At 63.0% G+C, this 27,510-nt stretch overlaps 1 protein-coding gene across 1 annotated transcript in view; it reads right to left on the minus strand.

Moving 5' to 3' along the window:
- Positions 1-862: 862 nt before the first annotated feature.
- SKI (SKI proto-oncogene) overlaps positions 863-27,510 on the minus strand; it is a 61,519-nt gene continuing 34,871 nt past the window's right edge. The window contains exons 2-7 of the mRNA XM_081226092.1: positions 6,571-6,690; positions 6,374-6,489; positions 5,627-5,889; positions 5,219-5,520; positions 4,507-4,737; positions 863-3,933 (exon numbers count right to left, since the gene is read on the minus strand). Of these exons, the coding sequence (XP_081082218.1) occupies positions 3,745-3,933; positions 4,507-4,737; positions 5,219-5,520; positions 5,627-5,889; positions 6,374-6,489; positions 6,571-6,690 (1,221 nt within the window). The 3' untranslated portion in view covers positions 863-3,744. The remainder of the gene's footprint in view (positions 3,934-4,506; positions 4,738-5,218; positions 5,521-5,626; positions 5,890-6,373; positions 6,490-6,570; positions 6,691-27,510) is intronic.

Genomic DNA, 27,510 nt, shown 5'->3' on the forward strand with positions numbered 1-27,510 from the left:
ACCTGTCCCCGACCCTAGGTGGCACCCCATGACCCTGGACCTTGGGGCGGCTTTCTCCTGGGCCCTGCTGTCCCCCGCCCCAGCCTGGCCTGGGTGGAGTGGGCTTCTGCTTCCACACTACAGCCCATCGTGTCCCCCCTCCCCGGGGGCTCCAGGGGAGCACTTCTGGGCCCAGGTCTGGGGGGCTTCCCAAGGCTGGGGGGAGGAGTAGGAACCCGGGAGCCCTCCCAAGCTGGGGTGCGTTTTCTCCGGGTGACCTGTGAGGCCCCACGGCCTGGGCTGGGAGGCTGGACCTGGGTGGCCAAAGGAAGCCTAGTGAGGTGGCACCCTGGGGCCCAGAACCAGGGGCGGGGCGGGGCTGGGGCGGGGGGGTCCTGGGGAAGCCCCCAGGCTTCACATCGGGGTCTGCGGTTCTGATGCCACCTGGCCCCCTCCCCGTTAAAGACATGGGGCAACTCTGCAAGGAGCTGGCCATCTACCCCGGGGGGGCAGGCCTCCAGGCCCCATGGGGGGGCAGGCCTCCAGGCCCCATGGGGGACAGGCCAGGAAGGGCCCCAAGCCGACGCCCACAGTACAAGGAGGAGCCGCAGCTTGGCATGACGTTGAGGGAGAGGGATGGAGGGCGCCCCAGCTGGGACCTGCCCGCTTGTGCCCCGTGTCCACTTGGGGTCAGTGGAGACTGAAAGGCCCCAGGGTCTGATCGACCGAAAGACAGGCGCACCTTCCTGGGCTCAGGCCTAGACGGTGGCTGGAGGAGGGGCTCTGGGGTGGCCAGGCGAGCAAGTCCTTTATCTTACGACGTCATCTGTTTGGGGAGGGGAGCCAAAGGACTAACGGGCACACAGAGAAATCTGCCAAAAGCTGTTGTTTTCTTTTTAAATCAGGCATTTATAAACAAGAAAGCATACATTAATTACATAAAAATAGTTTTCGAATAGTGAGTAAGTCATCATATTGTCATTAGCAGCAGCAAAGGAGAAAAGGGGACGGTGATGCAGACGCTCCCGGCGGGTACGAGGGTGGAGCTGTGGTTTTTTTCCTTAACTGAAAAAAAAAGTGTCATTTGTGACTCCTGACTTAAAGCAAGAACAAGACGGGCCTCCCCGAGCCTGGTGGGTGCGGCGGGCGGTGTCGCCCAGAAAACCGGCTCAAGCCGGTGGGCATGTTCTGCCTCAGGTAGAAATAACCCAGAAAACAAGACAGCTACCAGGTAAGAAGAGAGTCCCGGCAAAGGACCCACCACGTATACGTATGATACACGAGTATCAGAGGAAAAAGTATTTACATGGTCGCTTTGTACATCGGCGAGTTCTGTACGAAAAGCAAGATATTATGTGAGTGAGTTAGCTGCTCCAGAGATATGAATGTTATTGCTGTTGTTTTTTCCCTTCGTTAAAAGTCTTCTTTCAGCATAGAAATAATGAGTGATTAAACTGAATACACGATCCTTTCAATAATGGGTATGACACACGGGGAGAGTCAACAGCCTACGGGAGAGTGCCTCTTCAGAAAAGAAACGCAACTGCAGCTGCACGGCAGGAGCCCGGGGACCCTGCCCCCGAGGACGGGGACGAGGACAAGGGGGGACAGCCCCATGGCTGGCCTCGCCCAGGGGCCGCCACCGGTGCTGGCAGGCCAAGGGACCTCGGGGCGGGCCTGAGTCCACCGCCCCACCTCCAGCTCTTCCTGACACCTGGGGACCAAGCCAGACAGTGGCGGCGCAGACCCGGTGGCCGAGACGTGCGGGTGACCGGAGGGGACAGAGCGTGGGCGAGGAGGCGCAGCGGCCCCCACTCGCAACCTGGAAAAACGTATCTCCCTCTGGAGCCTAAAAACTCAGAAAGTAAACGGAGCAAAGCAGGTGGCCTCGGGCGGGTCCCGGGGGGCCGTGCGATCTCACTATGGATTTTCAGACTTGGCAACAGAGCACAGCCGCACAGAAGCACACTGACACGCTTAACGCTTTGCTCCAACTAAATCATTTACTTTCCCTTGAAGAAATGACCGCAAAAACACAACTCTGGAAAAACAAAGCTAAACACAGCATTCTGAGTGTTGCGTGACACAACCGACCCTCTACACGACACGGTAATAATGCCCATCGGTGGATATACGTATGGCAGAGGTTTTAAATTCCATGCATACAGATTTAATAACTGCAAAGAAAAACAGAAGCAAAAAAATTTAAAAAAAAACAAAAAAAACAAACAACAACAACCAAACAAACGCTGCATATACACGATGTCCCTTTTGCATTGCACTTTAGAAGGGGGGCCGGCAGCACCCGGCCCCCACCCAGTAAACCAAGGGCAAAACCTCACCGACGATGCCGTCACCCGGTCTCCGCTCCACTCGGCGGTCGCGGCACCACCCCCGGCCACGCTCGCAGCTGCCGGGGTGCTGGAACGGAGTCGGGCAGAGGGTTCTGGTAAGATCTCTCCATGTAAATAAATACCATGATTTTAGGACGGGCAGCCACCTCGTCTACTGGGAAATCATTTTTCAAGCTTGGGCATAAGAAACCTTATACAATTCGCATACAGTTGAGAGTAAACGAGATTATTTGGAATAAATGCAAGTAACTCATTGTGATAGTGGCAGATTCAATAGCTACTGAAGACATATTTTGGGGGTAAAAAGACAAGTCAGGGTTTGCTGTACAAGATGCTGGAAGGCACAGAACTACCCCCCGAAGTTCAGTTTTTGCATTTTCGTTTTCGTGTGATTCCCTTGTTCAACCAAGCACCAGAGGGGTTTCTAAACACTTGAGCACTTAGGATGTGAATGCTCTCTATAAATCGGTTTGCAGTATTTGAAAGTAAAACCTCAGTTAACTGGGGAATAAAAAGAGAAGGGAAGGTTTTTGACAAAGTGCAGTTCTAAATATACGTTTAAATGAACGAACAAACAAAAAGAAAAAGTGAAATAATGCTGTGTCTTGTTCCAATGCTGCAGCTTCAGTCCCCAAACAGAAGGAGCAACGCCTGCCGAATTGAGAGGGTTGCCTGGTCGAGGGCGCGTGTGCCCAGCCAGCGCAGACCCGTCTCCCCTCGCCTCCAAGCACACCTGCGGACACACCTGCGGACACACCTGTGGAAGGCGGGCCGGAGCGGCGGGCGGGTAAGGCGGCAGTGTTCCAGCTCATCGTGCCTGCGCGGTGCTCTCCGTGCCCTTCCCGGTGGCAGCACAGGAGACGGGGGTCCTTGTGGCTGAAAAAATAGACTCTGGAGAAAAACCCTTTGTGTTGTCACGCGGCCGCGGGCGCAGATGAGCTGTGATGGCTTCGAGGGCGGCTGCCACCCCGGCTCCCGTGCGGGTCCTCAGGTGGCGTCACGTGTGGGTGGGGCTTTGAAAAGTTAGTCATTAAAAAACATGTTGATTTCTTTGAATATCAAGTCTCCTTATGGGTTTTAAATAGCTTATCACAAAAGTGTAAATGTTAGAACGATCCGGCAAGCGGAGGGCCAGCTGCAGCTACCGAGCTGACCTCGACTCCGGCTGCGGTCGGGGACGGGCTTGCTCGCTTGACCTCGGCCGGTAGAAAATGTTGCAGTGGATTCCAAAAGTATGTGGTTCCAAACACTTGCTTGGTTCTAGGCACAGTAAGACGTTGTGCTATATGGACCGGGGCTAGGGGGGCGGGGGGGGGGGGGGCGGCCCCGCCAGCACGGAGCCCCCAGTCCCGCTGCCCGCCCGCCCGCCCACCCTGCGGCGTCCACCCCGCGCAGCAGACAGTGGGTCCGGCTAGGGCTCCAGCTCGGCCGTGCTCTCGCCGCCTGTGGCCTCAGAGCGGGGCCGCGGCCACAGCTGCTCCTGCAGCCCCTTCACCACCTTCTCCAGGTGCTCCCTGGCCTCCCGCTCACGCAGGAGGTCAGCCCGCAGCTGCTCGCGATCGGCCTCCGCGTGCTGCAGCTTCACCTGCAGGTCCTCGATCTGGAAGGGGACACCCCGCGTTAGCCGGGCCCGCTCCCTACCTGGCCGCCGCCCCGGCCCCGGCCTGACCCTCCGGCCCATCACAGGCTTGCCCCACCCGCCGCCCACTGGACCCGGGCTGGTGAGGCTGGCAGGGCCTGGGGGAGCTTCCCGGGCGGCACCAACCCTGCCCGCGGAGACCCTGAGTGGGGGAACTACCCGAGTCCCGAACGCGGAGGCCTCGGGGCGCCGCTCAGCCTCCTGGGCCTGGCCCGGGGTCCTGAGACGGCTGTGAGGCCGGAGGAGGGGCTACGTGTACCCCGTCTCCCGACCCCAGGCCAGGCAGGGTGGCCAACTGGGATAGGCTGAGACTTTTAATGGTGAGTGAGGGTGTGGGTGCGGCCCTCCCCCCAGGCCAGGAGGTGAGGAGAGCCTGGGGCCAGGAAACCCCCGTGGAAGGAAGACCCCAAAGCCCAGCAGGGCCAGGTCAGCCTGCAGGCTCCCCACGCCCAGGGCGGCCCCGCGAGGAGGGGTGGGACCCTGAGATGCCGACCGACGGTGCACCCGCCCTCTCCCCCCGGGCGGCCCATGTACCTGGGCCGAGTACTTGGCCCGCAGGCGGCCGGCCTCGCAGCCCTTGTCGCACACGCGCGCCTGCCGCGCCTGCTCCAGCTCCCGCTTCAGGCGGAGCCGCGCCTCGTTGGCCTCCTTCATCTTCTTCTCATTCTCGGCCCGGAGCCGCTCAATCTCCTTCCGGAGGCTGCGCTTGGCCTCCGTGGCCTCCCGCAGCTTCTCCTTCTTGGCCACACGCAGGAACTCCAGCTCCTGGGGCGAGGGCGCCGGCTCAGGGGCGCCCTCACGCCAGGCCTCCCCGGCCCCGGCCCTCCTGTGCCCACTGTGCACAGCCCGAGGGGAGTCCCTACGGCCGGGGGAGGGGGCTCACCCAGGCGTGGCGCCATCTGGGGGCCCCAGGGACCCTACGCGGCCAAAAGGAGAGGCGGCGGCCCTTTCCGGGGTCTCAGCCCCGGCCCCCCGACACGCTCATGAAGATGCATGTGGGGAGCCCCACCTCCCACCAGAACCGGGGACCCGGTGCGGGTTTCTGAGAGCGTGGTTGAAACGGGGCTCTTGGGGCTGGCAGGGCTGCGCCGTGCTGGGGCCACGTGTCAGACGCTGGCTGAGGTGGGAATGCATCTGAGCCCTGGGGTGACAGCCCCGCCCTCCGCAAGGTGGCGCACAAGGCGACCAGGGGGCCGACGGCGCAACCGCACGGTCTCTAGCCCCCGCCGGCCCCCGCCGGCCCCACCTGGTGGAGGCTGCGCTTGGCCTGCAGCGCGGCGTTCAGCTTCTCCTCCTGCTTCACACGCATCTTCACCACCTCGTGCAGGAACTTCTCTTTGGCTTCCTTGGTGTCCAGGCCGCCCTCCAGGGCCTGCCGCAGGTGCTCCAGCTCCGCCTCCAGCCCGCTGCTCGGGGCGTCGGTGGGAGCCGCGGCGTCGGGGGCGCCGGGGGCCGCAGGCAGGGCGAGCAGGCCCGGGGAGCTCAGGTCCTTGGCGGAGCCGGATGAGGTAAAGGACGGGGAGGACAGCGAGGACAGCGAGGAGGTGACTGCAAAGCAGACGGACGGAGGAGCGGGTCAGCAGGGCGCCCGCCCCCAGGAAGGGCCGGGCGGGCGCCCCCGCCGCACCGGGGCAGATTGGCGGGCTGCACTCACACTCCTCTCTTCCCTCCACCTCCACCTCGGCCTCCGAGTCCTTGTCCTCCTCTGGGGCAGGCCCGGGTGCCGGCGTCTCCGGGGCTCCAGGGGTATCCACCGTCAGCTTCCGCTTCCGAGGCTGGACGCAGCTGGTGACGGGCTCGGGGGCCCGGGAGACGACCGTGGCGCAGGGCGGGCTGCTCACCACCTTGTGCTGGGCTGGCGGTGCTAGGGCCACGTTGGGGGCCACGCCCGTCTCAAAACTCTTGTAGGAGTAAAAGCTGCAGGGGTGTGGCGGGCGTCGGGGCCTCGGCATCTGCCCCCCCTGCCCCTTGCCCCGCCCCTGTGCCCCTGCACGCCTCCGCACCCCCGCTGCACACCACCCCCCATCGCGGCCCCGGCTCCCATGGACTGCGTGAGGGAGTGGACACTACAGCCCGGGGCCCTGGGAGAGCTGCAACACGGTGACCGGCCACCATACGCGGGACAGGCCACACCAAATGCAGAGCGCGCGGCCAACTCCAGACGCCACGGAAAATCCTAGCGTCCCCCCCACCCCACCCCCATGCCATCAAAGAACCAGCACTTCCGCAACTGCCTCGACCAGAGGGCTGGGGATCTGACACACAGCCTCCAGACCATGTGCCCGTCGAGCTCAGTGATGATTAAAGCGGGAACCTGCTTCCCCGGCTGGTTCAGGGCCCCACAGCAGGGTCAGGCTGAGGTGGGACGCAGACATGCCCATCAGAGCTGGCGGGTACTCACCTGTCTCGAATCAGGGCTGGGAGGTGTGGGGAGAGCTCTTTGTCACTCGCAGAAACCGCAGGGGACCAGGGTCGGAAGGCAGAGAGGCGCTGGCGAGGGTGGATGCAGCCCAGGCTCTGTGGGGAGAGAGGCGCCGTCAGAGGCTGGGCCCCAGGCCTCCCCGCACGCCCATCCTGCACGCCCGGGCCACACAGCACCTTGCTGGAGGAGCCGGCCAGAGTCCGCAGCCAGCCAGACTGCTTGTCCTTCTCGGAGGATGTGGGGTGCTGGGAGGGGGCGTCGTCTGCTTTTCTTACGGAGGCCGGGGGCTCGGAGACCTGTGAGCAACATAGAAGTTCCCGTTGGCAGGTTGCGAGGGGTCCCCAAGGGCCCAGTCTCAGACGCAGCTGAGCAGGAGGCATGTCCAGGGACGTGTGCACCCTGCCCGACTCATCACCCAGGGCAGGACCGGCCCCACGGCAGTGCTGCACACATGCCCACCGGGCACTGGTGCAAGACAGCAGGAGGGACCCCTGCCCCTACCCTCAGGCCACGGTGGGTCTGGAAGAGGCAGCCCGGGGGGCAGGCTCGCTGGCCGGGTGCAAGGCCCTGTCGGCTCCACCCAGAGCTTTCCATGGGTGCCACGCAGCACCCCCAGAGTTCTGGATTTCACCAGAACTAACTTCAGAAACTCCCTGTGGGCCTGGGGCAGCTGCACGATGGGCTGGCAGGGCAGCCCTGGGCCGTGCCCCCTCCCCGCCTGAAGGAACATTCCCAAAATGAACTGAGTGTGTTCAGCTTGTCAAGGAAGCCCCCTCGACTTTCCCAAGTCTTGCTGTCAGGGAAGGAAGCTTGGGACAGCAACCCCAGGCCCAGCAGCCGAGCGCTGTGTCTGCTGGACGCTGTGGCCCAAGTGGCCTCCTGGGCTGGTGTCAAACTCCCCCCCATAATCTGCCGGCACCAGAGTCCTGAGGACACAGGGACCCTCCCCAAGAAAACAGACCAGTCTTTGGAGGACGGAGGGTGCCTCCCCCCACGGCCGGAGCCTGGGCGCGTCCGGGAGGCCACTGAGGGCGAGGGGCTGGGGGACAGTGCCCATCACCCCAGGCCTGACCTCAGGAGGGGTGGGGGGAGGGGGGAGGGGCTCCTTCCACCCCATGGGGCACTTGGAGAAAATACTGAACCCCAGAACTGACCGAGGGTCAGCAGGGCCATCACCGCAGAACTCAAGAGACAGGGGGCAGGCTGGGCCAGGCCCCCCAGGGTGAAGGAGCCAGCACGCGTGGGTGTGTGCGCACGGGGCCGCCCCCGACCCCACAGCCAGGGAGCCAGGCTCCCTAACTCTGTTCCAGGCAACGTGTAGCCCTCGGGCCCCAGACCTGTGGGACTGGACGGCGAGGCTCTGGCCTCGGGCCCCGCACAGGGCAGCTATCCCAACAGCCTGCACACCCGGCCCCAGGAGACGGTTCGGGGGTCCCACAGACAGCGGGGACCGTCTGCTCATACCTGAAAACAATCACTCAGGAAAGAGAGACCCACTTGGTGCTGCTTTTCAGGGGAAAGGAGTCGCGGTGATGCCTAGACCGGGCGACACCCACAAGGGTGGGGTTTCCTGTCTGAGCTGAGTTCTCAAGGGAGAGAAGCCACAGCGGCCCCGCCGGCTCCTCTGATTCCAAGAAACCTCAGGGAGCCTCGTGGCGGGTGTCAGATGAGCTGCGCAGGGGTGGCTTCCCACTTGGGAGAAGGGCCGGAGCTTCCTGCCCCCGCCTCACCTCGAGCCCTGGTCCACCCAGGGCGCGGGGAGGCAACTGGGGAAGCCGAGCAGCCCGAGACCCCCGATCCCGGTGCCCCTTCCATGAAGCACAGCCAACCGGTTACGAAAGCGAGGAAGCAGCGGAAGAGGAGCTTGTGGACCAAGGCTGGGCGGGCGTGGGGCTGCCAGGGCCCCGAGGGAGTGTGGCCTCCTCAAAGCCCTGAGAAGGACGGGCTGGCGACAGCAGGCAGTCGGGGACAGAGCTGTGCGCGGCCATGGCCGCACGTCCCCCCGTGCGAGGAGGTGAGCCTGTGGCCTCCGGCTCCTGACCCCGCTGGGCACCTCGAAGCCCAGGACGCTCCCCAGCAGCGGGGCTGGGAGCTCGTGGCCACTTCCCCACACTCGAGGACCCGGGTGGGAGCACGTGCCCCGTGCACACGCCCCAGCGCGGGCGGGGGGGGTGCTGCCTGACGGAGAAGCCTGTAGGGACGGCACCAAGACGTGGGTGCCAGGATACACCCCGCCGCCACAGGGAGCCGCCGCCCAGGAGTGCTCAGCGGCCATGCGTGTCCGTCACCACGGAGGACAGGACACGCGGCTGCCCGTAGGGCGCTCCCCGCTGTGGGGTCTGTGTGTCACCCAGGGACCTGTGTACATCTGCAAGGACTTGGGGGTACAACTTGGGAGTGTTGTCACTCCCGTGACTTTCATGTCCGGCCAGGCCAGGAGTGTCAGCCAAGTCAGAGGCACCAAACCGTGGGGCCCGCTGGATATGGGTGGAGTGGGGTCTGCACGGCTGCTGGGACTGTGGCCACCACCAGAGACCAGCGCCACAGCAGCAGGCAGACGGGGGGGTGGGGGGGCGCTTCCAGCATCCCCCACCTCGAGCTCCCAAGGGCCATACTTAGTGCCTGAGCCCCAAAGGCCCTGCAGGCCAGCCCAGCCAGGCAAACCTGGGGGGCTCCTCCCTGCAGGCAGTAGGCCCTGGACCCACTGCGGAGCAGCCTACATCCTGCACTAAGGCCCAGAGGTGGGGAAGGGGCGGCAGGAGGGCTGGGGGCCACCGAAGACGAAGCTCACCCTGGGTTTCCGAGTCCCCACCCCCAGCGCTGCACCGAGAGCCCCAGGGCACGCAGCACGAGGGCCTGGACGCTGGGCCCTGGCCTGCACATCTGGGGACCTCAGGAGCCCCCGGATGCTGGCAGTCCCCACCCCATGGGCCTGCCCTGCCGCGCACGCCACACTCCGTTTCTTATGTGCTACATCTTGGACATCTTCAAACAGAAAGCGACAACGTACGTGGGGGAGGAAAGAAAGGAGAAAGAACATTCTAGATGCAGTTCATGGCACCAGGCTGAGGCCTGAGCACACAGCGTGACGTCTGCACACACAGAGCGCTGGGGCATCCCATCCCCCATGTTCCCAGCTCTGGGGCGACCCTAGCAGTACAGAAGGGCGGATCCCACTAACCGCAATGCAGAGCCGGGGGCCAGCAGGGCACAGAGCCGCCCAGTGCTAACCTGCACAGGACAGAGCAAGAGAAGCCCAGCAGCAAGGGCAGGACCAGCCCCAAAGGGCCCGGGGCTTGAAGAGGAAGGCTCAGACTCACGGCCTCGAACACAGACACACAGGCAGGGCTAAGGGAGATGCCGCCTGAACACGGCGCAGCGGGGCTGCCCGGGCTGGGCCCAGCATGTAGCACGTGGGAGTGCGCGCCACCCAGGCAGCTGCCCGGCGGGAGCAAGCGGCCACTCAGAGTCACCTCCCTGCTCAAGTTCACGACTGCATCCGCGAGCCCTTGTGGGATGTGTGGGTGACAGAGATCCACCCGCCCAGACGGGCGCCGCGCTGCCCTGAGAACCGCCACCTGCAGGGAGGCAGGCGTCTGTCCAGGGCACCCCGGGTCGTCAGGATACGGGGCCTCCCTGCACCCCCCAGAAGGCACACGCACCTGCTCAGGGTTGTGCACATGCGAAGCTCAGCTGTGCAGGCCGCGCACTGGCAACCGGAGGAGAGCAGTAACCACCGCCCTCCCCAGGCTGGATTGGTCTGTTTTCTCGCAGCACAGAGGCGTCCCCTGTGGCCTCGGGGCCTAAGGCCAGGATGCCCACTGCCCTGGGCGCTCTGCAGGGCTGAGGGCGGCTGGTCCCCACACGCCCTCTGGTCCAACAGCACTAGACAATGTGGCTGGGGCACCAGGTGGGAGCGTCCACCCAGTGAGACCTGCACCGCTGGCCAAGGAGCACGGCCTGGACGGAAGACCTGCCCCATGGAGGAAACAACACTTGGCTCCCCCGACTCTTTGCTGGGGGCGGGAGTTCTGCCACCTCGGGGGCCAGGCCCAGATAAGGGTCCGGCCAGGTACTGTGCTCGGCCAGGAAGCGACACGCACTGTTCAGCCGCCAGACCCTGGTCGTCAACTTGTTAGAACGACAACATCAGCCTTGGTGTCACCCCCTGTCCCCCGGACCCCGGGTTGACCCAGCCCAGCCAGCAGCATGGTGCGCCTCCTGCCATCAGATACAGCAAGAGCGCCAGCCTCTCCCAGGAGGCAGTGAGCAGCCTCCACAGATCAACCCGAGGGGCCATGTCCCCACCTCTCGGGTGTGAGCACACACCTTCCAGGTGAGCAGGAAGCCCCACGGGAAGCTCACACAGAGCTGGGCGTGTCCTTCAGATGCACGTGCCCTGCCGTGCAACATACCTGCCCGCACCCCCTCCTGCACGCCCTCCTGCACCCCCTATATCATCCCCTCCCCGTCACCCTCTCCCGCACCCCTCCATCACCCCCTCCTCCACCTCTTCACCAGGCGGCCGCGAGTGTGCAGAGCTGCTCTGTGTGCTGGGAGAACAGCCAGTCTCAGGGCGGACCTGCGGGCAGCGGCTCCCCTTTGCCAGCTCACAGTCCGACAGATTCTGCACCAAAGGCCCGGGCAGGCCGCGCTAGGGGCTGCGAGCGCGTCTCACCCACCCCGTCCAAGGCGGCTCTCACTTCAGGGAAGGGCTTTGGGAAGCGCCGGGAGGACCGGGTGGGCGTGGGGAGAGTGACTGCTGCCGGGTCCCGTGCAGAAGGCAGAGGCCGAGGGGCAAGACCACTGGCCGCCAACCTTAAACACCAACTGCTCCAGGAAGCTGTGACGATGGCCCAGAGCCCGCGGCACCTCCCCCCAGGCCAGTGCGGGGGAAGCAGCAGGATCACCCAAACGCCCCGGAGACTGAGATCACACAGCCGTGGCGAGGCGGCGAGGCCCCCGCCCAAGGGCCACCGGTCAGGACGAAGGTGGCCGAGCGCAGCCCAGCCTCGGCGTCAGGGGCTGCTGGACCAGCACTGCCACCGTTATGAGCTCATTTTCCACATGGCTGGAAAGCGGTTCCTTGAAAGGACACAACCCAAACCTCCCCTCTGCTTCTAACGTCCTCACCAGGCTCTCGGGGTGTCAGCGGCCAGGGGAGGGCCCTCCCGGCTCCCGGCTCCCGGCTCCCTAGGGCTGAGACTGTTTCTGTGCAGCTTCCCTACGATCAACTGCTTCCTCAAACCATCTCAGAGAAAACCTGAAGGTGAAGCGTCTGGAGGAACCAGGAGGGCTCCAACGGTGTGAGCCCCACCCCCAATGAACTGCTTAGATGATACCAAAGCACAAGGAACCAAAGATGAAATAGGAAAGGGGGAATTCAGCAAAATCAGAACATTTGTGCTTCGAAGGACACCATCAAGAAAGTGAGAAGACAACACACAGAACGGAAAAAAATCTTTGCAAATCACCTCTGATAAGGGACCTGGATCCAGAACACACGAGAACTGAAACTCAAGAGAAAAACAACCCATCTCAAGGGCGAAGGCCAAAGAAGGCACACACACAGCCAACAAGCACATGAAGATGCTCAGTGTCACTGACCATCAGGGAAACGCACCTCACACCCATTAAGACGGCTATGATCACAACCAGAAAGCAAGTGTCGGTGAGGATTCAGGGAAATCGGGAGCCTGTGCGCCGCTGGCAGGGATGTGACCCGGGGCAGCTGCCGGGAAAGCTGGTGTAGAACCACCCCATGACCCCCAGTAAATACCCGAGAGGACTAGAAACAGGGACTCAGACCTGGTACCAGAATCTAGACCAAGTGCACAGGAATATCTGTTACCTCGTACAACTGCACGTGAATCTACAACCATCTCAAAAAAAAAAAGTAGAATTTAAAAAAACACCATGAGGTGCCCCTTCACAGTCACTAGGATGGCTGTAATTGTTGAAAGGATGGACACTACAAAGCATCAGTGAGAGGGGGCTTCCCTGGTGGCGCAGTGGTTGAGAGTCCGCCTGCCGATGCAGGGGACACGGGTTCGTGCCCCGGTCCGGGAAGATCCCACATGCCGCGGAGCGGCTGGGCCCCGTGAGCCATGGCCGCTGAGCCTGCGTGTCCGGAGCCTGTGCTCCGCAACGGGAGAGGCCACAACAGTGAGAGGCCCGCGTACCGCAAAAAAAAAAAAAAAGCATCGGTGAGGATGTGGAGAAACCGGAACCCTGTGCGCTGCTGGTGGGGAGGAACAGAGCTGCAGTCGCCGTGGGACAGTCTACAGAACTGCCGTACGGTCCAGCAACTCCACTCCTGGGCCCGTACTCAAGATTACTGAAAACACACCCACAGAAAAATCAGACACGAGTATTCACAGCAGCATTATTCCTAACAGCCAAAGAGTGGAAACGTCCCAAACGTCCGTCAGTGGGTGAATGAAAAAACAAAACGTGGTCCCGTCCATCCACACACCGGACCATCGCTCCGCCTTGATGAGGAGTGAGGCACAGACACGCGACACGGCGCAGCCGTGAGGACACGGCGCCCAGTGAGAGGAGCAGACATGAGAGGCCACACGGTCCCATTCCCGTGAAACGTCCAGAGCAGGAAATTCCGCAGACAGGAAGTGCATCAGTGGGTGCTGGGTGATGGGGGCCCACGGGGTACGGGTTTCTTTCAGGGTGATGGAAATGTCCTAAAATTAGACAATGGTGATGGGTGGCATATACTAAAAATCACTGGATCATACTCTTAGAAAGGGTGCATTTTATGGCATGCGAATTACATCTCAATAAAGCTATTACTAAAAATATCTATTAGGAAAACAAGATGAGAACTGTTGGTTGAAAAATCAAACACCACTGAGGATCGAGGGCTCCTGACTGAGGAGCCCGGGGAGCCGCTCAAGGCCCATGGCACCGAGACGGCGTCAGAGGTCAGGCAAGGTCCCGGCGGGGCTGGCATCCACTGGGCACCTGGCCGGGCAGACAGCGCACGTCCAGGGTGACAACGTGCCCCTGGCCAGGGTCCCATGGCGGGTGGGTGTGGGGCTGCACACAAACGCAGAGGCTCAGCATGGAGGGCGGCTGCGAGGTCCTGAGGCCCACCCTGGCCCCCGCCTCCCAAACCCTGTGGCCCGGCGTCCTGGCAGTGGGCGCCCCGGAAGCCCTGCCCCGGCTGGCTCTCTCAAGCCTGGTGCCACTTCACAGGTAGGGTCAGAGGGCGCTGCTCAGGCCACCACCTCACACAGCAGGGGGCAGGAGAACCTTCAGCGCGCTGGCCAGCATCCACCTGCTCCCCCCACCAGCACCCGCCCTCTGGCCCTCCCCGCTCTGTGCCTCCACCCTCAGCAGCTGAAGACCCAGGTCCCCTGCCAAGACATGGGCACGTGGGCAGGCCCGGGGTGGGCACCCAGAGGCACCCTCTGGGGGACCAACTCGACATCACCTGTGGCCCCATCACCATCTTATGAGCCACTCGGAAGACAAAGCAGTCCCCCCGCCGGCCCCCAACCTCAGGGACCTTCCACCGACAAGAACGAGCCTGCACCCCCCAGACTGAGGCCTCAGGGCCAGCAGGGCCTCAGAGAAGTGGTGAGAGACGGTCTTACAAACGTACAAATCGGCAAAAACGTGTCAAAGGGAGCATTTTTTTAAAGTTAAAGACGTCGTATGAAAACCACGTTTAAAAAAAAAACACACAGCAATCTTATGTACAAAAAAAAAAGGGGGGGGCTTCCCTGGTGGCGCAGTGGTTGAGAATCTGCCTGCTAATGCAGGGGACACGGGTTCGAGCCCTGGTCTGGGAGGATCCCACATGCCGCGGGGCAACTGGGCCCGTGAGCCACAACTACTGAGCCTGCGCGTCTGGAGCCTGTGCTCCGCAACAAGAGAGGCCGCGACAGTGAGAGGCCCGCACGCCGCGATGAAGAGTGGCCCCCGCTTGCCACAACTAGAGAAAGCCCTCGCACAGAAAAGAAGAGCCGGCACAGCCAAAAATTAATTAATTAATTAATAAACTCCTACCCCCAACATCCAAAAAAAAAAAAAAAAAAAAAGTCTAGGAATCTTAATACAACACGTCTATTTCTAACTGAATCTTAACATGGAATTCCACTCCTAACTGGTATTTCTCAGGTAAAAAGTCGCTGCCGGTCTGTCACCCGGATTCTAGGTGAGCAACAAGAAACCACTGGAAGCATTCCTGAGATTTCCAAGCCCCAGGACAGGACCCAGGGGGATCTGTCCCCCAGAGCAGGGACAGGTGAGTGTAAATGACCGCAGCCCAGTGGGGACTCGAGGCCGGGGTCCCGGGGAGAGCACAGGCGTGGGGCAGGGGCGGAGGGCAGGCGGCCAGTGGCCGGCCAGGGAGCCCGGGGTCTCTCTGTGACATTCAGAGAGCCCCACAGTCCCAGCTGCTCTTTCTGCAATTTTCCTGTCATTTAGCAGATCAGCAGAAAAACAGCCAAGACCACAGAGGTGAAAAGTTCCTGCTGGGCAGCATCGGGCCTTCAAAGCGACCCACCCCCACCTCGCTGAGCCCTGGTGGAGGTGGAGGTGTGACAGCGTCAGGCTGGGACCCCCAAGATCGGGGGGGGGGGCGGGCAGCAGCCTCCAGCCCCGCTTCTCAGCCCCGGAACCCCGGTCCACACACTCTGACACCGGAGAAGACAAGCGAGCATCCCTGCACGTGGAGCGGAGCCCAGGAGGACACGCCCATGTCACGTGCTGGCCCAGGAGGCCCACCACAACCAACAAGGGCCTGGGGGCCCCGCCCACCGTGCAGGGGAAAGCCCTCAAGAACCCATAACCATGGACCTGCACGGACCCCTAAGAGGGGCAGACACCCACGTACCCTACACGCAAGGAGCACAGGGTGGGAACACCCAAAGAGACCCAGCCGGAGCGGAGCAGACACAGAGGGGAGCTGTGCGTGTGGGTGGGCACCAGCGCCAGGCAGGCACATGGCACCCCACAGAGCGGCCCCGCTCTGCTGGACTCTCCCACCTGGGGTGAGCCCAGTGCCCACAGGGGCCGCAGCAGCTCGAGGGGCAGGGAGTCAGCCCCGCTGCTGCAGCCACGTGGACCCACCACCAAGACCAGGGCCAGCCCTGCTGGGCCCCTGAACCCCTGCCTGGGGTGGGCGCAGCAGGGAATCACAGGCTCCTTCCTGCAGGGATGCCCGCCTCGCCTCAGAGGGGGGCTGCAGAGGAGAGAGTGTGGCTCCCCGGGGCGAGGGTGGGGCTCTGGGCCACCGCATCCCACCTAGGCTTTGTGACAAAGTCCTGCCAACACCACCCACGTCTCCTGCAGCGTAGCTCTCAGCCCCCACGCTTGGGACCACTACCTCTAAATCAGCCCAAGGGCTACGTCACGGATGGTCCTGCAGATTTTACAGTTCTAGAAACTGCAGAGCTATTTTTGTAAGTACCATTAATATTTTCCACGTGATAATTCATGTTTCATATTATGCTTAAATTAACCTATTTTCTGATTACTGTGGTACAGAGGAAGCAGATTAAATTTGCAAGACAACCCCAAACCCCAAAATGAAGTGAAAATAGCAGTTTTACAGATCTGCTTTGATTTTTTTTAAACTTAAATGGGTCATCTTTTCTGTTACTTCCACACCATCGATGAGAATAAGTTAAGACTTTTCTAAGGAAACAGTCACTGCCCCTCCCCCGGGAACCAGACCTCAGCGGCTGTCGGCTGAGGGGTCCGCATTCCCTCCGCAAGGAGGGACCTTTGGCCTGGCTCCCAGAGGGAGGTCCTCCCACCCCCCACCAACCCTCCTGCGGAGTAGAATGCAGGGAGGGGACAGGAGGGGAGGGGAGGGGCAGGGCTCTGGGAAGGGGTGTCCCTGAAGACCCTGGACATCAGCCCCGACGCTGGGAGGCCTCCGGTGGCCCTAGTCCTCGCCACGGCGCGGACCCGCCACCAGCCCTGCTGCACAAGGCCTCCCACACCCCTGCAAAACCTCCCTTTTAGCATCAGAAAATCAGGGGAAGTCCCCTGCTGGACCAGGCGGGGTGGAACGGAACCTTTTCTTTTCCTTAGCAGTCACTGGAAAGTAACTTGTTAAAAGGCCTTAAAAAAAAAAAAAAACCCAAACACCAGAACCCCAAGAACAATGAAGCTGTTCTGGGGCTCATTTTACTCTTAGGACAATGTCCTTGAGGGGTGGTGAGGAACAGCGTCTTTCCCAGCGCCCTGACCGGCCAGTGTGTGGGGGGGTGGCCCATAGTGGTCGTCAGGCCTCCGGCCCTTGGGCAGAGAGGGAGGAGGACCAACAGGCCTCTCCATCCAGAACAAGAGAGAAAGCCGGCAGGCAACACAGGACACTGGGGCCGCCCTTCTGGAGGGCGACTAAAAACCAGCCTGAGGGGAAGAGGACAGCTTATGGGACAGCAGGAGGGGCGAGGCTGGACACCACCGTGCCCCACGCGGCCCTCACCCCACCAAGGCCCCTCGGGAAGGTCAGCCTCCCCCTTGACCCCCAACAAGCCTCTGACGCAGGAACCACCAGGACACATGGGCGCTGTCCCCAGACAAGGGCCCCGATGGAGCAGCAGGCACACGGGCCAGGCAGCAACTCTGCCGGGTCACCAAGCCTCCCCGCCGCCCCTCCCTTCTCCCGTCCTGCCGCGCGCCCCACGTCCGTGCCCAGATGCCAGCCTGTCCCTGGCCCCTCTGCTCACACTCACACCTGCCGCCAGGGGTTCCGCGGGCGCCTTGCCACACCCACGGCGTCTCCCTCCCCGCCCCTGGGGACACAGCCCCTGTGCCCTGTGGGCCCCAGGCCCCCTCCACTGGCCTCCTCCTCCGAGCTGCACGCCCTGCCGGGTGGGGACCAGGGCCACCCTCTGCTGCTTAAACCTCCAGGGCACCCCCCGCACGCCCCCGGACTCACAGCTGACACCTGCCGTGCTCGGACCAGGACAAGGTCAGGGCACGCGTGGGTGGACGGGCGTGTAGCCTGCGCACTCGTGTTAACACCGCACCCTCATGTGTGGTCCTTCACCTGCTCCAGGTGAGAGCCTCAGAGAGAAGCCCGGGCCTGGGGCAGCTGGGAGTCAGCGGGGACGTGGCAGGCCTTTCACTGAGCAAAGCCCTAAACCTGGCAGGCTGGTGGGGTGGCTCCCGGGTGGCCCTGGGACAGGCCCTGGGCAGAGAGCCCCCAACCCCGCCTGGTCCCATCAGTCAGGGCACCAATGCGGATGCTGGCCGGGGGCGCTGAGCCAGGATCAGAGGCGCCTCCCGCGTTCTTCCAGTAAAGGGCCTTCCGCTCCTCCAAACGCCGACGTGACGCCGGCCGAGGGTCCCCTGAGGCCTTGGGACCCTAGGCCTCGCCTGAGAGCAGAGGGGGCGGCAGACGGCGGAGCACCCGGGGGCCCAGGGAGGCTGAGGCCTCGGGCTGCTCAGCGTCCCACCCTGGAGGATACACAATCGGAGGGGAACGCGTCCCCAGACTTGGCTTTGCCATCTCACCCGCCCCCGACTCCCGCAGAGGAGCCGCCGGGCCTGGGCCTGGGAGCCCGAGCCCGCAGGTCTCTGTGCGCAGAAAGCCTGCTCTTCCTCCAGCCCCGCTTCCCACGTGCCAGGCCCTGCCACGAGCTACGTATGCATCGCAGCTCGCCTGTGCAGGAGCCTCGGGAGGGTGGGTGCGGGAGCCAGGACGGAAGGAGGCCCGGGAACCTGGGGGCCGGGGCCCTGGAGGAGGTGACACAGGTGCTGCGGGCCGGTCAGTTTTGTGGAGGGACTCGAAGGCCCAGGAGCCCCACGCCCAGAAGAAAGGTCCGGATCCCGGCCACCATCAGTGTCCCGAGGGCACTGCCACGACCCCCACGGGGCAACTATACCCCAACCTCAGAGCTGACTTTACTGACACACAGACACGACGCCAATAAAGAGGCCCAGCCCAAGGCGAGGGCACGTGACAGACCCCCGAGCGCCCCCTATCTATGCATCCTGAGAGGCAGGAGGGAATCTGTGTTGCTCTCAGCACTCTGCCCACCAGACCCAAATTCCAGTGCTGACCATGCAGGACGGGGGGGCTTCCGAAGAGGCAGCCGGGGGGAGAGAGGAGGACTCCCTGCTCTCAAACGACCCCTCCCCCTGGCTGGCACCCACTGGGCCCCGGGAGGCCCTCGGAGGAGAGGTCCACCGCCCACATGTCCCATCCCACTTAGGGGAGTCCTGCGCTCAGTCCACGGGCGCAGACTCTCCCAGCAGCCCACCTCGCAGGGGGCCACAGGGCCTGAACCGTCCTCGGGGGTAGAGGAGGCCGCTCACGACGTTCTCGGGGTCCACACCAGGATTCTTCCTGTCCAGGGAACACTGTCCCGTCTTCAGAATCTAAGTAAAAATATCCCCAAGATGTGCCCACCCAAAGGGGACAGGCGGCCAATCTCTGCACAGCATGGGGGTCTCCCGGCCCTCCAGAGCCTGACACCAACTCCCACACACCTCTGGAGGCAGCAGGAGGGCCGGGAAGGGGGTCCCAGGAGGCCCCTCCCACGAGAGCTTTTTAACCTGAAGGTAAGACACCAGGGCTGGCCTTGTGGGCACACGACTGCGCACTGGGGTCAATGCTCTGCTGGGGTTACCTCTTCACCTCTGATCAAATGTTATTTTGTAAATGAAATCCAACGGGACAAGGGTGTGTGCAGAGCCAGAGAGACGGCGTGTGACCCCAACGGGCCAGGGCTTCCCTTCAGACAGAGGGGGCCATCCGCCTCCCACCCCAGCCCAGGAGGCCGTCCTGGCCTCTCGGTACCCACGCTAGAGTCAGAGACGCAGCCAGAACGGGAGATGGGGACCCGGGTTCTCGTCTCTCCCGCCTTCCACACCTCAGAGGGAGGCAGAGGTAGCTGGGGGGAGGGCAGCCCAGTCAGCCAGACAAGGATGAAACACACACGCAGGCTGCAGCGACCCTGCACACACCTCAGACGCTCTCACCTTTGCATTTAAAAGCGGCATCACACGACGACGGGAGGAGGAACGGTAAAACTCTGGGTGATAGCTTCAATTTTTAATTTTTTCTTTATCTAAAATGGCATTAAATAACAATAAAACGCCCACGACAAGTTGAGAAACCTCAAAAGAGGAACGAAATGTAGGCATTTCAGGCCCTTTCCTCCTGCGTCCCAGACAGAAGCCGGGTTACGAAGCCAGCCCAGACCCTCAACACGCACCGTCACCGTGGACCCACAAGGTGCCCAGCTGCACAGGCTCAGCAGCGGCCACTCGCTATCCTCGGGGACGCAAAGGGCTGCCCACAGAAGCCGACCCTGCGATCCAGTGTCACCCACGTGGAGCCCCAGGGCGCGTGCGAGCACCACCCGGAGCTGAGCCTCGGCTCACACCAGAGCGAGGGAACTTGGAAACCAGTCTCTAACCTGTTAAGGATAAGAGCCTCCAGAACAAGACTTTTAAGCCCATTTGTCAACACCTCCCAAGTGCACACAGAGCTGGTGATGGCGGGAAGATAGAAATTCACTGGGGAGGCTGCTGCCCCCCAGCTCCCCACAGCCCAGCTCCCCACAGCCCAGCTCCCCACAGCTCAGCTCCCCACAGCCCAGCTCCCCACAGCTCCGCGAAAACCAGCAGGCATCTGAACCAGAGCTCAGTGCAGCACACAGGCTGCCCACCGGGGTCCAAACACACTTCAAAGCCAAAGGGTTTTCTGTGCTCCAAATTCTAATTACAGAAAAAGGTCACTTCTTTTTATCGTTGGGGGTGCATCTGTCCAGTTAAGCACACACGTGGGTCCCTAAACTCCCCTGTCCACACCAGCCACTGACGGGGATGTGACGGGGATGCAGCCGCAGGACCGTGCGTGGAGCACCCACCCCGCCCTCCAGCCACGGGGGCCACGGCAGAACCCCGGGCGGGTGCGGCCTGGTGGGCAGGTGACCCAGAGTAGGGCGGCTGAACGCCCGTCTGCCCCCACCTCTCCTCCTCCGGGTGCAGGCCTCCTTGGGGGGGAGGTAAGGGAGCCCGACCCAGGGCGCTGTCGCGGCGGCACTGGCATCGGCTCCCGGTCAGCTGGAGACCCTGGGTTCCCCTGGAGGGGCTCTCAGGAGGGGCGCAGCAGCAGGGGGAGGCAGCCTGGCCCCTCACCCAGACCTGCAAGCAGTCCCGAGAGAAATCAGAGGGACCTGGGGCCAAAAGGAGGCTGCGGCGAGCCAGGCGTGGGTGGCAGGACCAGCGGGCGGCGCAGGCCGAAGGAGAGACACAGGAGACCTGGCCACCGTCGCGGCACCGGCACCGCTGGGCCAGACCCCGTGCAGCCTCCTCCGCCAGCAGGCGGGGTCCCAGGGGAGCTGCCCTCCACTCCTCAGCAACCTAAAGGTCCCCCGCAGAGGCAGGTCCCCCTCCCCCGGGCACTGCACGTGCCGACAGCCGACAAGGCCCAGCCCAGCTCTTGCAGGCACCCCGGCCTCAGCGGGCAGCTGGAGGGAGGGCACTTTCGCCTGCTTCCCCGCCAGGAAGTAGCCCCGGCCGGCCCCGCCCACGCCGCCGGTCTGTTTGGCTTCCTCAGCGCCTGCACCTCCTCCCTCCCTTCCCCTCCCCCTCCTGGCAGCCGCCCTGCTTGTTTTCTTGCCATAGAAACCGACACAACACTGAGCCCTGCGCTGGAGCCGGCGCGGGTGGACGGTGGCGCTGCCCGGCCGCGGGGCTACTCAGAGCTGGCGCGGTGGCCGCCTCTGCTTCCAGGCTGAGGCACCGAGGCCGGCAAGGGGCCAGCGAAGTCACCGCTGGTGTATCCCTGGTGAGTCCCCGAGCCCAGGCTGAAAGACAGCTGCTCATGGGTCCCAAAGACATGACCCTGAAGACACAGAGCCGAGTCCACGGGCCTGTCTCCAGCACTGACCAGGGCACAAGAAGGCAGGGCCACCAGAGTGCGTCCCTAGTAAGATGCAGAACACATGGCATGAAGCTCACCGGTCACTTTCACACTTGGATGAGGATCTCCAAGGGGGCCCAGCCCCTCCCGTCTGAGGTTCATCCCTGCCAGTGGGGTGGGCTGGGGTGGGGAGGGGGACAAGGGTGACCAGCACCGGGGAGGAGGCTACGTGGGCCACACCGGGCCCAGGAGGGCCAGGACGTGGGCAACAGGGGCCTGAGCGGGGGACGCGGCTGAAGAAGAATCCACACCTGTTTCTCATCTGAAAAGTGGGGCGACACAGACACAGGCTCTGCGACCCCAGAGCAGAGAACGTGGCGTTTCTCGAATGTCTAGCCCTAACACGTCTCGCCTACAGCAGGAACCACGCCGGTCACATGACAGCCGCGTAGCTGCAGAATCCCCACCACGGGTGAGCGGGCAACGGGCCCTGAGACCCCCGAAGCTCCCCTCCTGCGGAGTATCCCAGGACACCCCCCCAGCAAGAGGCAGGTGGGGGCAGGGCCTGGCAGGGGCAGGAGGCCAGGGGCCCAGGCACCAAGGCTCTCCCAGTGCTGCCAGGCCAGAGTCTGGGTGACATGGCTGCACCAGGGGACCCGGCCCAGGACCTGACCCTACCCCTGCCCCCCCACACACACACTAGCCCTACATCGTCCCCTCGCTGACAGACGCCCCCGGGCCCCTTCTCTCACTGCACAAAGCCAAGGACCCCACAGGGAAGGGAGGGGTGTCCCGGCAGCCTTGCGGGGGGCAGAGACGGGGCCTCCTGTGCCTTCTCCTTGGCGGGGGGCGCAGCAGCCCTTCGCAGGCCCTGCCATCAAGGGCGGAGGGCTGGGGCCCCCCTGAGAATCGGTGGCTGGCCCCTCGCCCCAGGTCTGGGACTGCTCTGCTCACTGTGACCAAGGCCACAGCAGGGACGGGAGCCCACAGCCCACCCCGCGCTCTCTCTGACCCTCACTGACCCTAAGACCCGAGTTCACATGATCTAATTAGGAAGACTGGGGTCTCCTGTTTCATTTTTTAATACCCACACTATAGCCTGTGTTTGCTGCTGTTTTTTAGGCCAGGTGTACATTCTTAAAAGGTGCACGTGTGAGGTGTCAGGTGACACGGCCTCCTCTCTGCAGGCCAGGAGACTGGGCACCGTGTCGGGGTTGTTCAGGGGTTCAATCACGTGCGGTTACAGCAGGCCGGGCTCTGGCAGTGACATCGGGAACACCAGGTCCTCCCCCTGCGATGGTGACCCAGGCAGCCTCCTGGAGAAGGGGCCGCCGTCTGCCCACACAGGAACGTGTTCCACCCCAATGGCTAACGTGTCTCCTAGATGCTAATGACACACATGGCGGGAGAGGGAGTGTCACCACTGAATCTGCTTTCTGAAAGATCCCACTTGAGACAACTAAAGGAGAAACACCTCGCTTCCCTCAAGGAGCCCGCTGACCTCCGGCCTCGGTCTCCCCTGGCAGGGTGCGCACATGGGGCCAGGGTGAGGCAGACAGCGCCCCTCTGTGTGCAGGGCTGGGGCGTGGGGTGGCCTTGGCCAGGGACAGCTTTCCGCGCCCGTGACCCGCCCCCAGCCCCCTGCACTTGCAGCTGGAGCAGTCCTTAGAGGGAAGGAGGCATTTCCTGTGCCCCCTCCAATTTCCCGACATTCCTGGCAAGCCCAGAGGAGAGGAGGTGACAAGGACGGGAAGGGGGCTTGGAAGTGGTGGGGGGCGGGAGGACGCGGCGCCCGGAGAAGGCCGGCGGGCAGGAAGGGGCTCTCCAACAGGGCATCCCCCGTGGGGTGTCTGCCAGGCCCGCAGCACCCACAGAGACGCGGGGGGCAGGGACTCGGGCCTTCAGGATGCGGAGATGCCCAGCGGCCAGGAGTTGGGGTGCCTGTCCAGTCCTTGGCCACTAAGCCCCAGCGGTGCTCTGCGGCCCCACCTGGCATTCGGCCGCCCCCGCTGGACTGGGAGGGAAAGCCCTGCACTGCTCACCGGCGCAGCCTGGGGCCTCCAGACACCAGGTCCGTGACAACCGGGCCAGAAATGCCAGCGCTGGAGCCCAGGAGATGGGGCGGCCGCTTCTCCCACAGGCTGTGGAAACGCCCTCCCCGCACGCCTAGCAGGACAGGAGGTCGGAGTCTAAGGCTGCAGTCAAGGGCTAAGGGAGGGACCCAGCTGGTGGAGCAATGCCCCTGGGGCCAAGTCACAAGGACCAGGGTGGGGTCACCCTGGGGTCCACACATGCCACGCAGCCCTGTGGGTGCACGGAAGCCCGGGGGATCCACGGCCGTCCCAAGGGTGTCATGGGGACACAAGGTGTCAGAGCTTCCTGGGGGTCGAGGCGATGGCTAGGATGGAGACCCTGGGCCCGCAGCCCCGCGTGCTGGGAGCTCTGGAGTCCGGCCAGCACGGGCCCTCCAGCAGGTGGTCTCTTCCTCCTGCAGGGTTAGGGATGCTTCTGGCCTTAACAAGGAAGCCCGGACGCTCGGGATCCCCACCCAAGGCCGGGACTGATTCTCCACAGACGCCCTGGGGCTCAGCGGCGCTCCTGCCCTTCCGCCCAGCCCTGGCAGCAGGCACAGGAAAGGGCAAAGCCCTGCAGGTCCGCGTGGGACCCGGCTGCACACCTGTCAGAGATGAAAACGCCACAGTGGTGGCCGACAGCCCGGAATTCAGGGCCGCGTGCCCGCTAACCGTGCACAGCCCCGACAGACACCCCGTTTATATTCAGCCTCGGAGCAGCCCCATCTCCCCCCAACACGCCAGGACCCACGGAGAGACCTCTGTCTTCGGAACAGGAAGGTCAGACCCCTGCTCTGAGGCGCTGAGGGAGAGGGACACGTGAGGACCACGTGATTCTGCCTGGGGAGTGACCAGGTGGGGACTTCTCCACTGGGAGTCGTCTTCAAAGCAAGTTTAGGAATCTGCATGTTGCAAGAATGGCCCCAGAAAAGCCGCTAGTCTGGCCCCGGGGCCCATCTTAGCTGATGCCCCACAAGGCCTCCCAGCAAGGACAGAGGAGGTGAGGCTGGGGCCAGGCCTGAGCCCATGTGGCCGGACCTGCAGCCGGCACACCCTGCTCAGCTGAAAGGACTCCCTGCAACAACGCGAGGCCACGTGACTCCATCCGGCCCAGGGTGCCGGCCTCTCCTGTGCGTGGATGTGAAGGCTCGGCCTGAGCAGCCACCTTGGGCCAGGAGGCAGCAAGCAAGAGCGACGCAGAGAGCCAGCGAGGACGGGGCTCCTGCCTCCAGACTGCACTTGCAACAGGGGGCGTGCGCACTGCGTGTCCTCTGCACGCGCGGCCAGGCCCCACCCCGGCTGGGGGCGACCACGAAGCAGGGCTGCCGTCAAGGGTGGAGCGAGCCCTTGCTGACATGCACCCAGAAAGCAAAAGGTCACAAGGCTCAAGAAGTTGTAAGTCTGGAAAGTTTAAAGTAAACAGTACGTGGTCTCTGTCAATCACCCAAACCAAAGCTCGAGTTGTTCCTGACGTTGCTTCCTCAAACAATTCATCTAATCAGAAAATCTAGTTGACCCTACCTTTAAAATAAGTCTTTCTTTTTATTTTTTTTAATTTTTAAAATTAGTTTCTGCTTTATAACAAAGTGAATCAGTCATACATATACATCTGTTCCCACATCCCTTCCCTCATGCATCTCCCTCCCTCCCACCCTCCCCATCCCACCCCTCCAGGCGGTCACAAAGCACCGAGCTGATCTCCCTGTGCTCTGCGGCTGCTTCCCACTATCTATCTACCTTACGTTTGGTAGTGTATACACGTCCATGCCTCTCTTTCGCCTTGTCACAGCCCACCCTTCCCCCTCCCCATATCCTCAAGTCCATTCTCAAGTAGGTCTGTGTCTTTATTCCCGTTTTGCCCCTAGGTCCTTCATGACTTTTTTTTTTTTTTAATTTTTTTATTTTATTTAAATTCCGTATATATGTGTTAGCATACTAGTCTTTCTTTTTAAACAGAACAAGTGTCCCCGCGGTCAGCCAGAGACCCTTCCCCCAGAGCCAGGCTTGGCGGCTGTGGACACACACCTCCTTGCCCCCCGGGTGGAGCCCGGCTGCCTCAACAGCCCCACGCCCGCCCTCGGGGGGGGGAGCAGCCGGAGGCCACGACACGCACACGACGCTCACTGCAAACGCACGCGTGGACACAGGGGCCCAAGAACCCCCCACGTTTTGGAACAAAAGGCAAACACCTCAAAGGCTAGGGGTCCTGCAAACGTCAGGACTGAGGTACCGGGGAGGCTTTTCACCTTTCCCAGGGAGAATCCACAGCGCTAACAAGGGAGCGTCACAGGAGAGCCGCCAACCCTCTGACAGGCGAGGCTGTAGCATCGAGGTGGGGGCACAACCCCAGGGGTGGGCCAGGGGGACCCCGGGAAGCACAGGGACGCGGAGGGCCCACCCTTCACGCCCAGTGGGGGGCACAGCAGATCCAGGCAGGCCGACCTCCCCCTGGGGGCCCAGCGCTCAGCAGCTCCTTTCACCGCAGGGCCTCACCCTTCTTTGGGAAACAAACACTGGGCACCAAGAAAACAATTTCTGAGCGTAGAAAGTGACTGAGAGCTTGGAGAACGGATCCCGGTGGCCCTGGGGGTGTGCCCTGCCCGCCGCCCCCAGAGAGGCACGTGCAGGGCCAGGACCACCTCCCTCCAGGATGGTGGGCGGTGTGGACTGGAACCTGGAACCGGGCCGGCTGCGGGCACAGCGGGCGAAGGAGGCTTGAGCCACGGCAAAGCCGACACCAGTCCTTCAACACACAGCAACCTCCACCCCGGAGGGTAAAGGCCAGAGAGCAAAGGCACGCGGGACCCCAGCGTCTCCGCAGCACAGAAAAGGCCCCAGTCCCCCCCACCCCTAGGCAGAAAGGGCTTAGAGTGTGCTCGGGGCTCTCCCACAGGGCCAGACCCCTCTAGAGGCCCCTCCTCAGCTTCCGGCAAACATTTAAGGATACGGTAGAGTGCTCATGGAAAAACCAAAGCCCCGGTGAGTGGGAGGCCCCGGGTGGGAGGAATCTTGAAGGACTAGTGGGTAAAGGACAGCAAAGCTCAGACTCGAACGCGGCGCCTGTCCCCGGAAGAGCAGGGAGGCCACAGACGCCACCCCGTGCTGGCCACAGGGACTGACGACAGATGATGGACGGGGTGCGCGCCCGCGGTCCCTGTCACCGCCGCTGTCCTCCTGGGACCAGCACGGGGCTGGCACAGCGTCCACCTCGCCGTCCCTCACGCCCCAGGCCCCGACCTGACTCCCGCTTCTACAAACAGCGCGGGGACGCACGTGGCCAGGGCGTGGACGCGGAGCCCCAGGCAGGCGTGAGCGCGTGGAGGGTGCCGTCCACCAAAGTGCGGGGAAGACGCACAGGCTTCGCAGCTCAAGTGCTCTGGAAAGTCACAGAAGGAACCAGAACAGACGTGTGAGGGAGGTTCCCCCAAATACGTGAGCCCTTCCAGCCTGTGACCCACTCACCTACTCCCAGTGACACAGAAAACGGAAGGACAGAGCTGGGAGCCGGGCGGGGCAGCGGGAGGGGAGGAGGGGAGAGGGCCCCGCGCCACGCCCATCTCCACGGCCACCTGCCCCTGCAGCTCCAGCTCCTGCAGCCCCGTCGTTGGAGCCTGAGTGGCCTGGCACACTCTGGGCCACCGGCCGCAGGCACGGGCAGCAGCAACATAACCCGTGTCTCCCTGGACCTAAGAGCTGGGCTCCTGCCACCTGCCGCCCCCGGGAAGGAGCACATCTGAGGTCGACTACAAGCAGAGCACCTCGGGGCCTCGAGAGGGACGGCCTTGTTTAAAAAGGTGCCAGGGTCATCCTGGGAGCAGAAACACCTCACCTGCCCCAGGGTCCAGAGAAGCAAGGCCGGCGCAGGCCAGAGGGGGTGGGGGGGCAGAAATGAGGTCCCAACACTGCGGACGGACACAAGCCAGGGCAGCGACAGGGAGACTCGGGTTTGGGGCAACACAGACGACATCAAGGACGACGGGGATGAGACGGCAGCGCTGACGGGTCAGCGCACAGGGACACCGACGCACCGACCCCCGTCACTGCTAGGAAAATCCCGAAGGCCTTCCCCAGGCCGGGCTGGCCGCCAACAGGGGGCTCCTGGCGCGACCTCCCACCCGGGGCTTCCCACCTCACTTTGCTTTAACAGGTGGTGTCGTTCCAACCAGTCCTGGTTTCTCTTTGTCCTAAAC

Source organism: Mesoplodon bidens (assembly GCF_964165515.1).
Source record: "Mesoplodon bidens genome assembly, chromosome: 2".
In the NCBI taxonomy this organism is placed as follows: Eukaryota; Metazoa; Chordata; class Mammalia; order Artiodactyla; family Ziphiidae; genus Mesoplodon; species Mesoplodon bidens.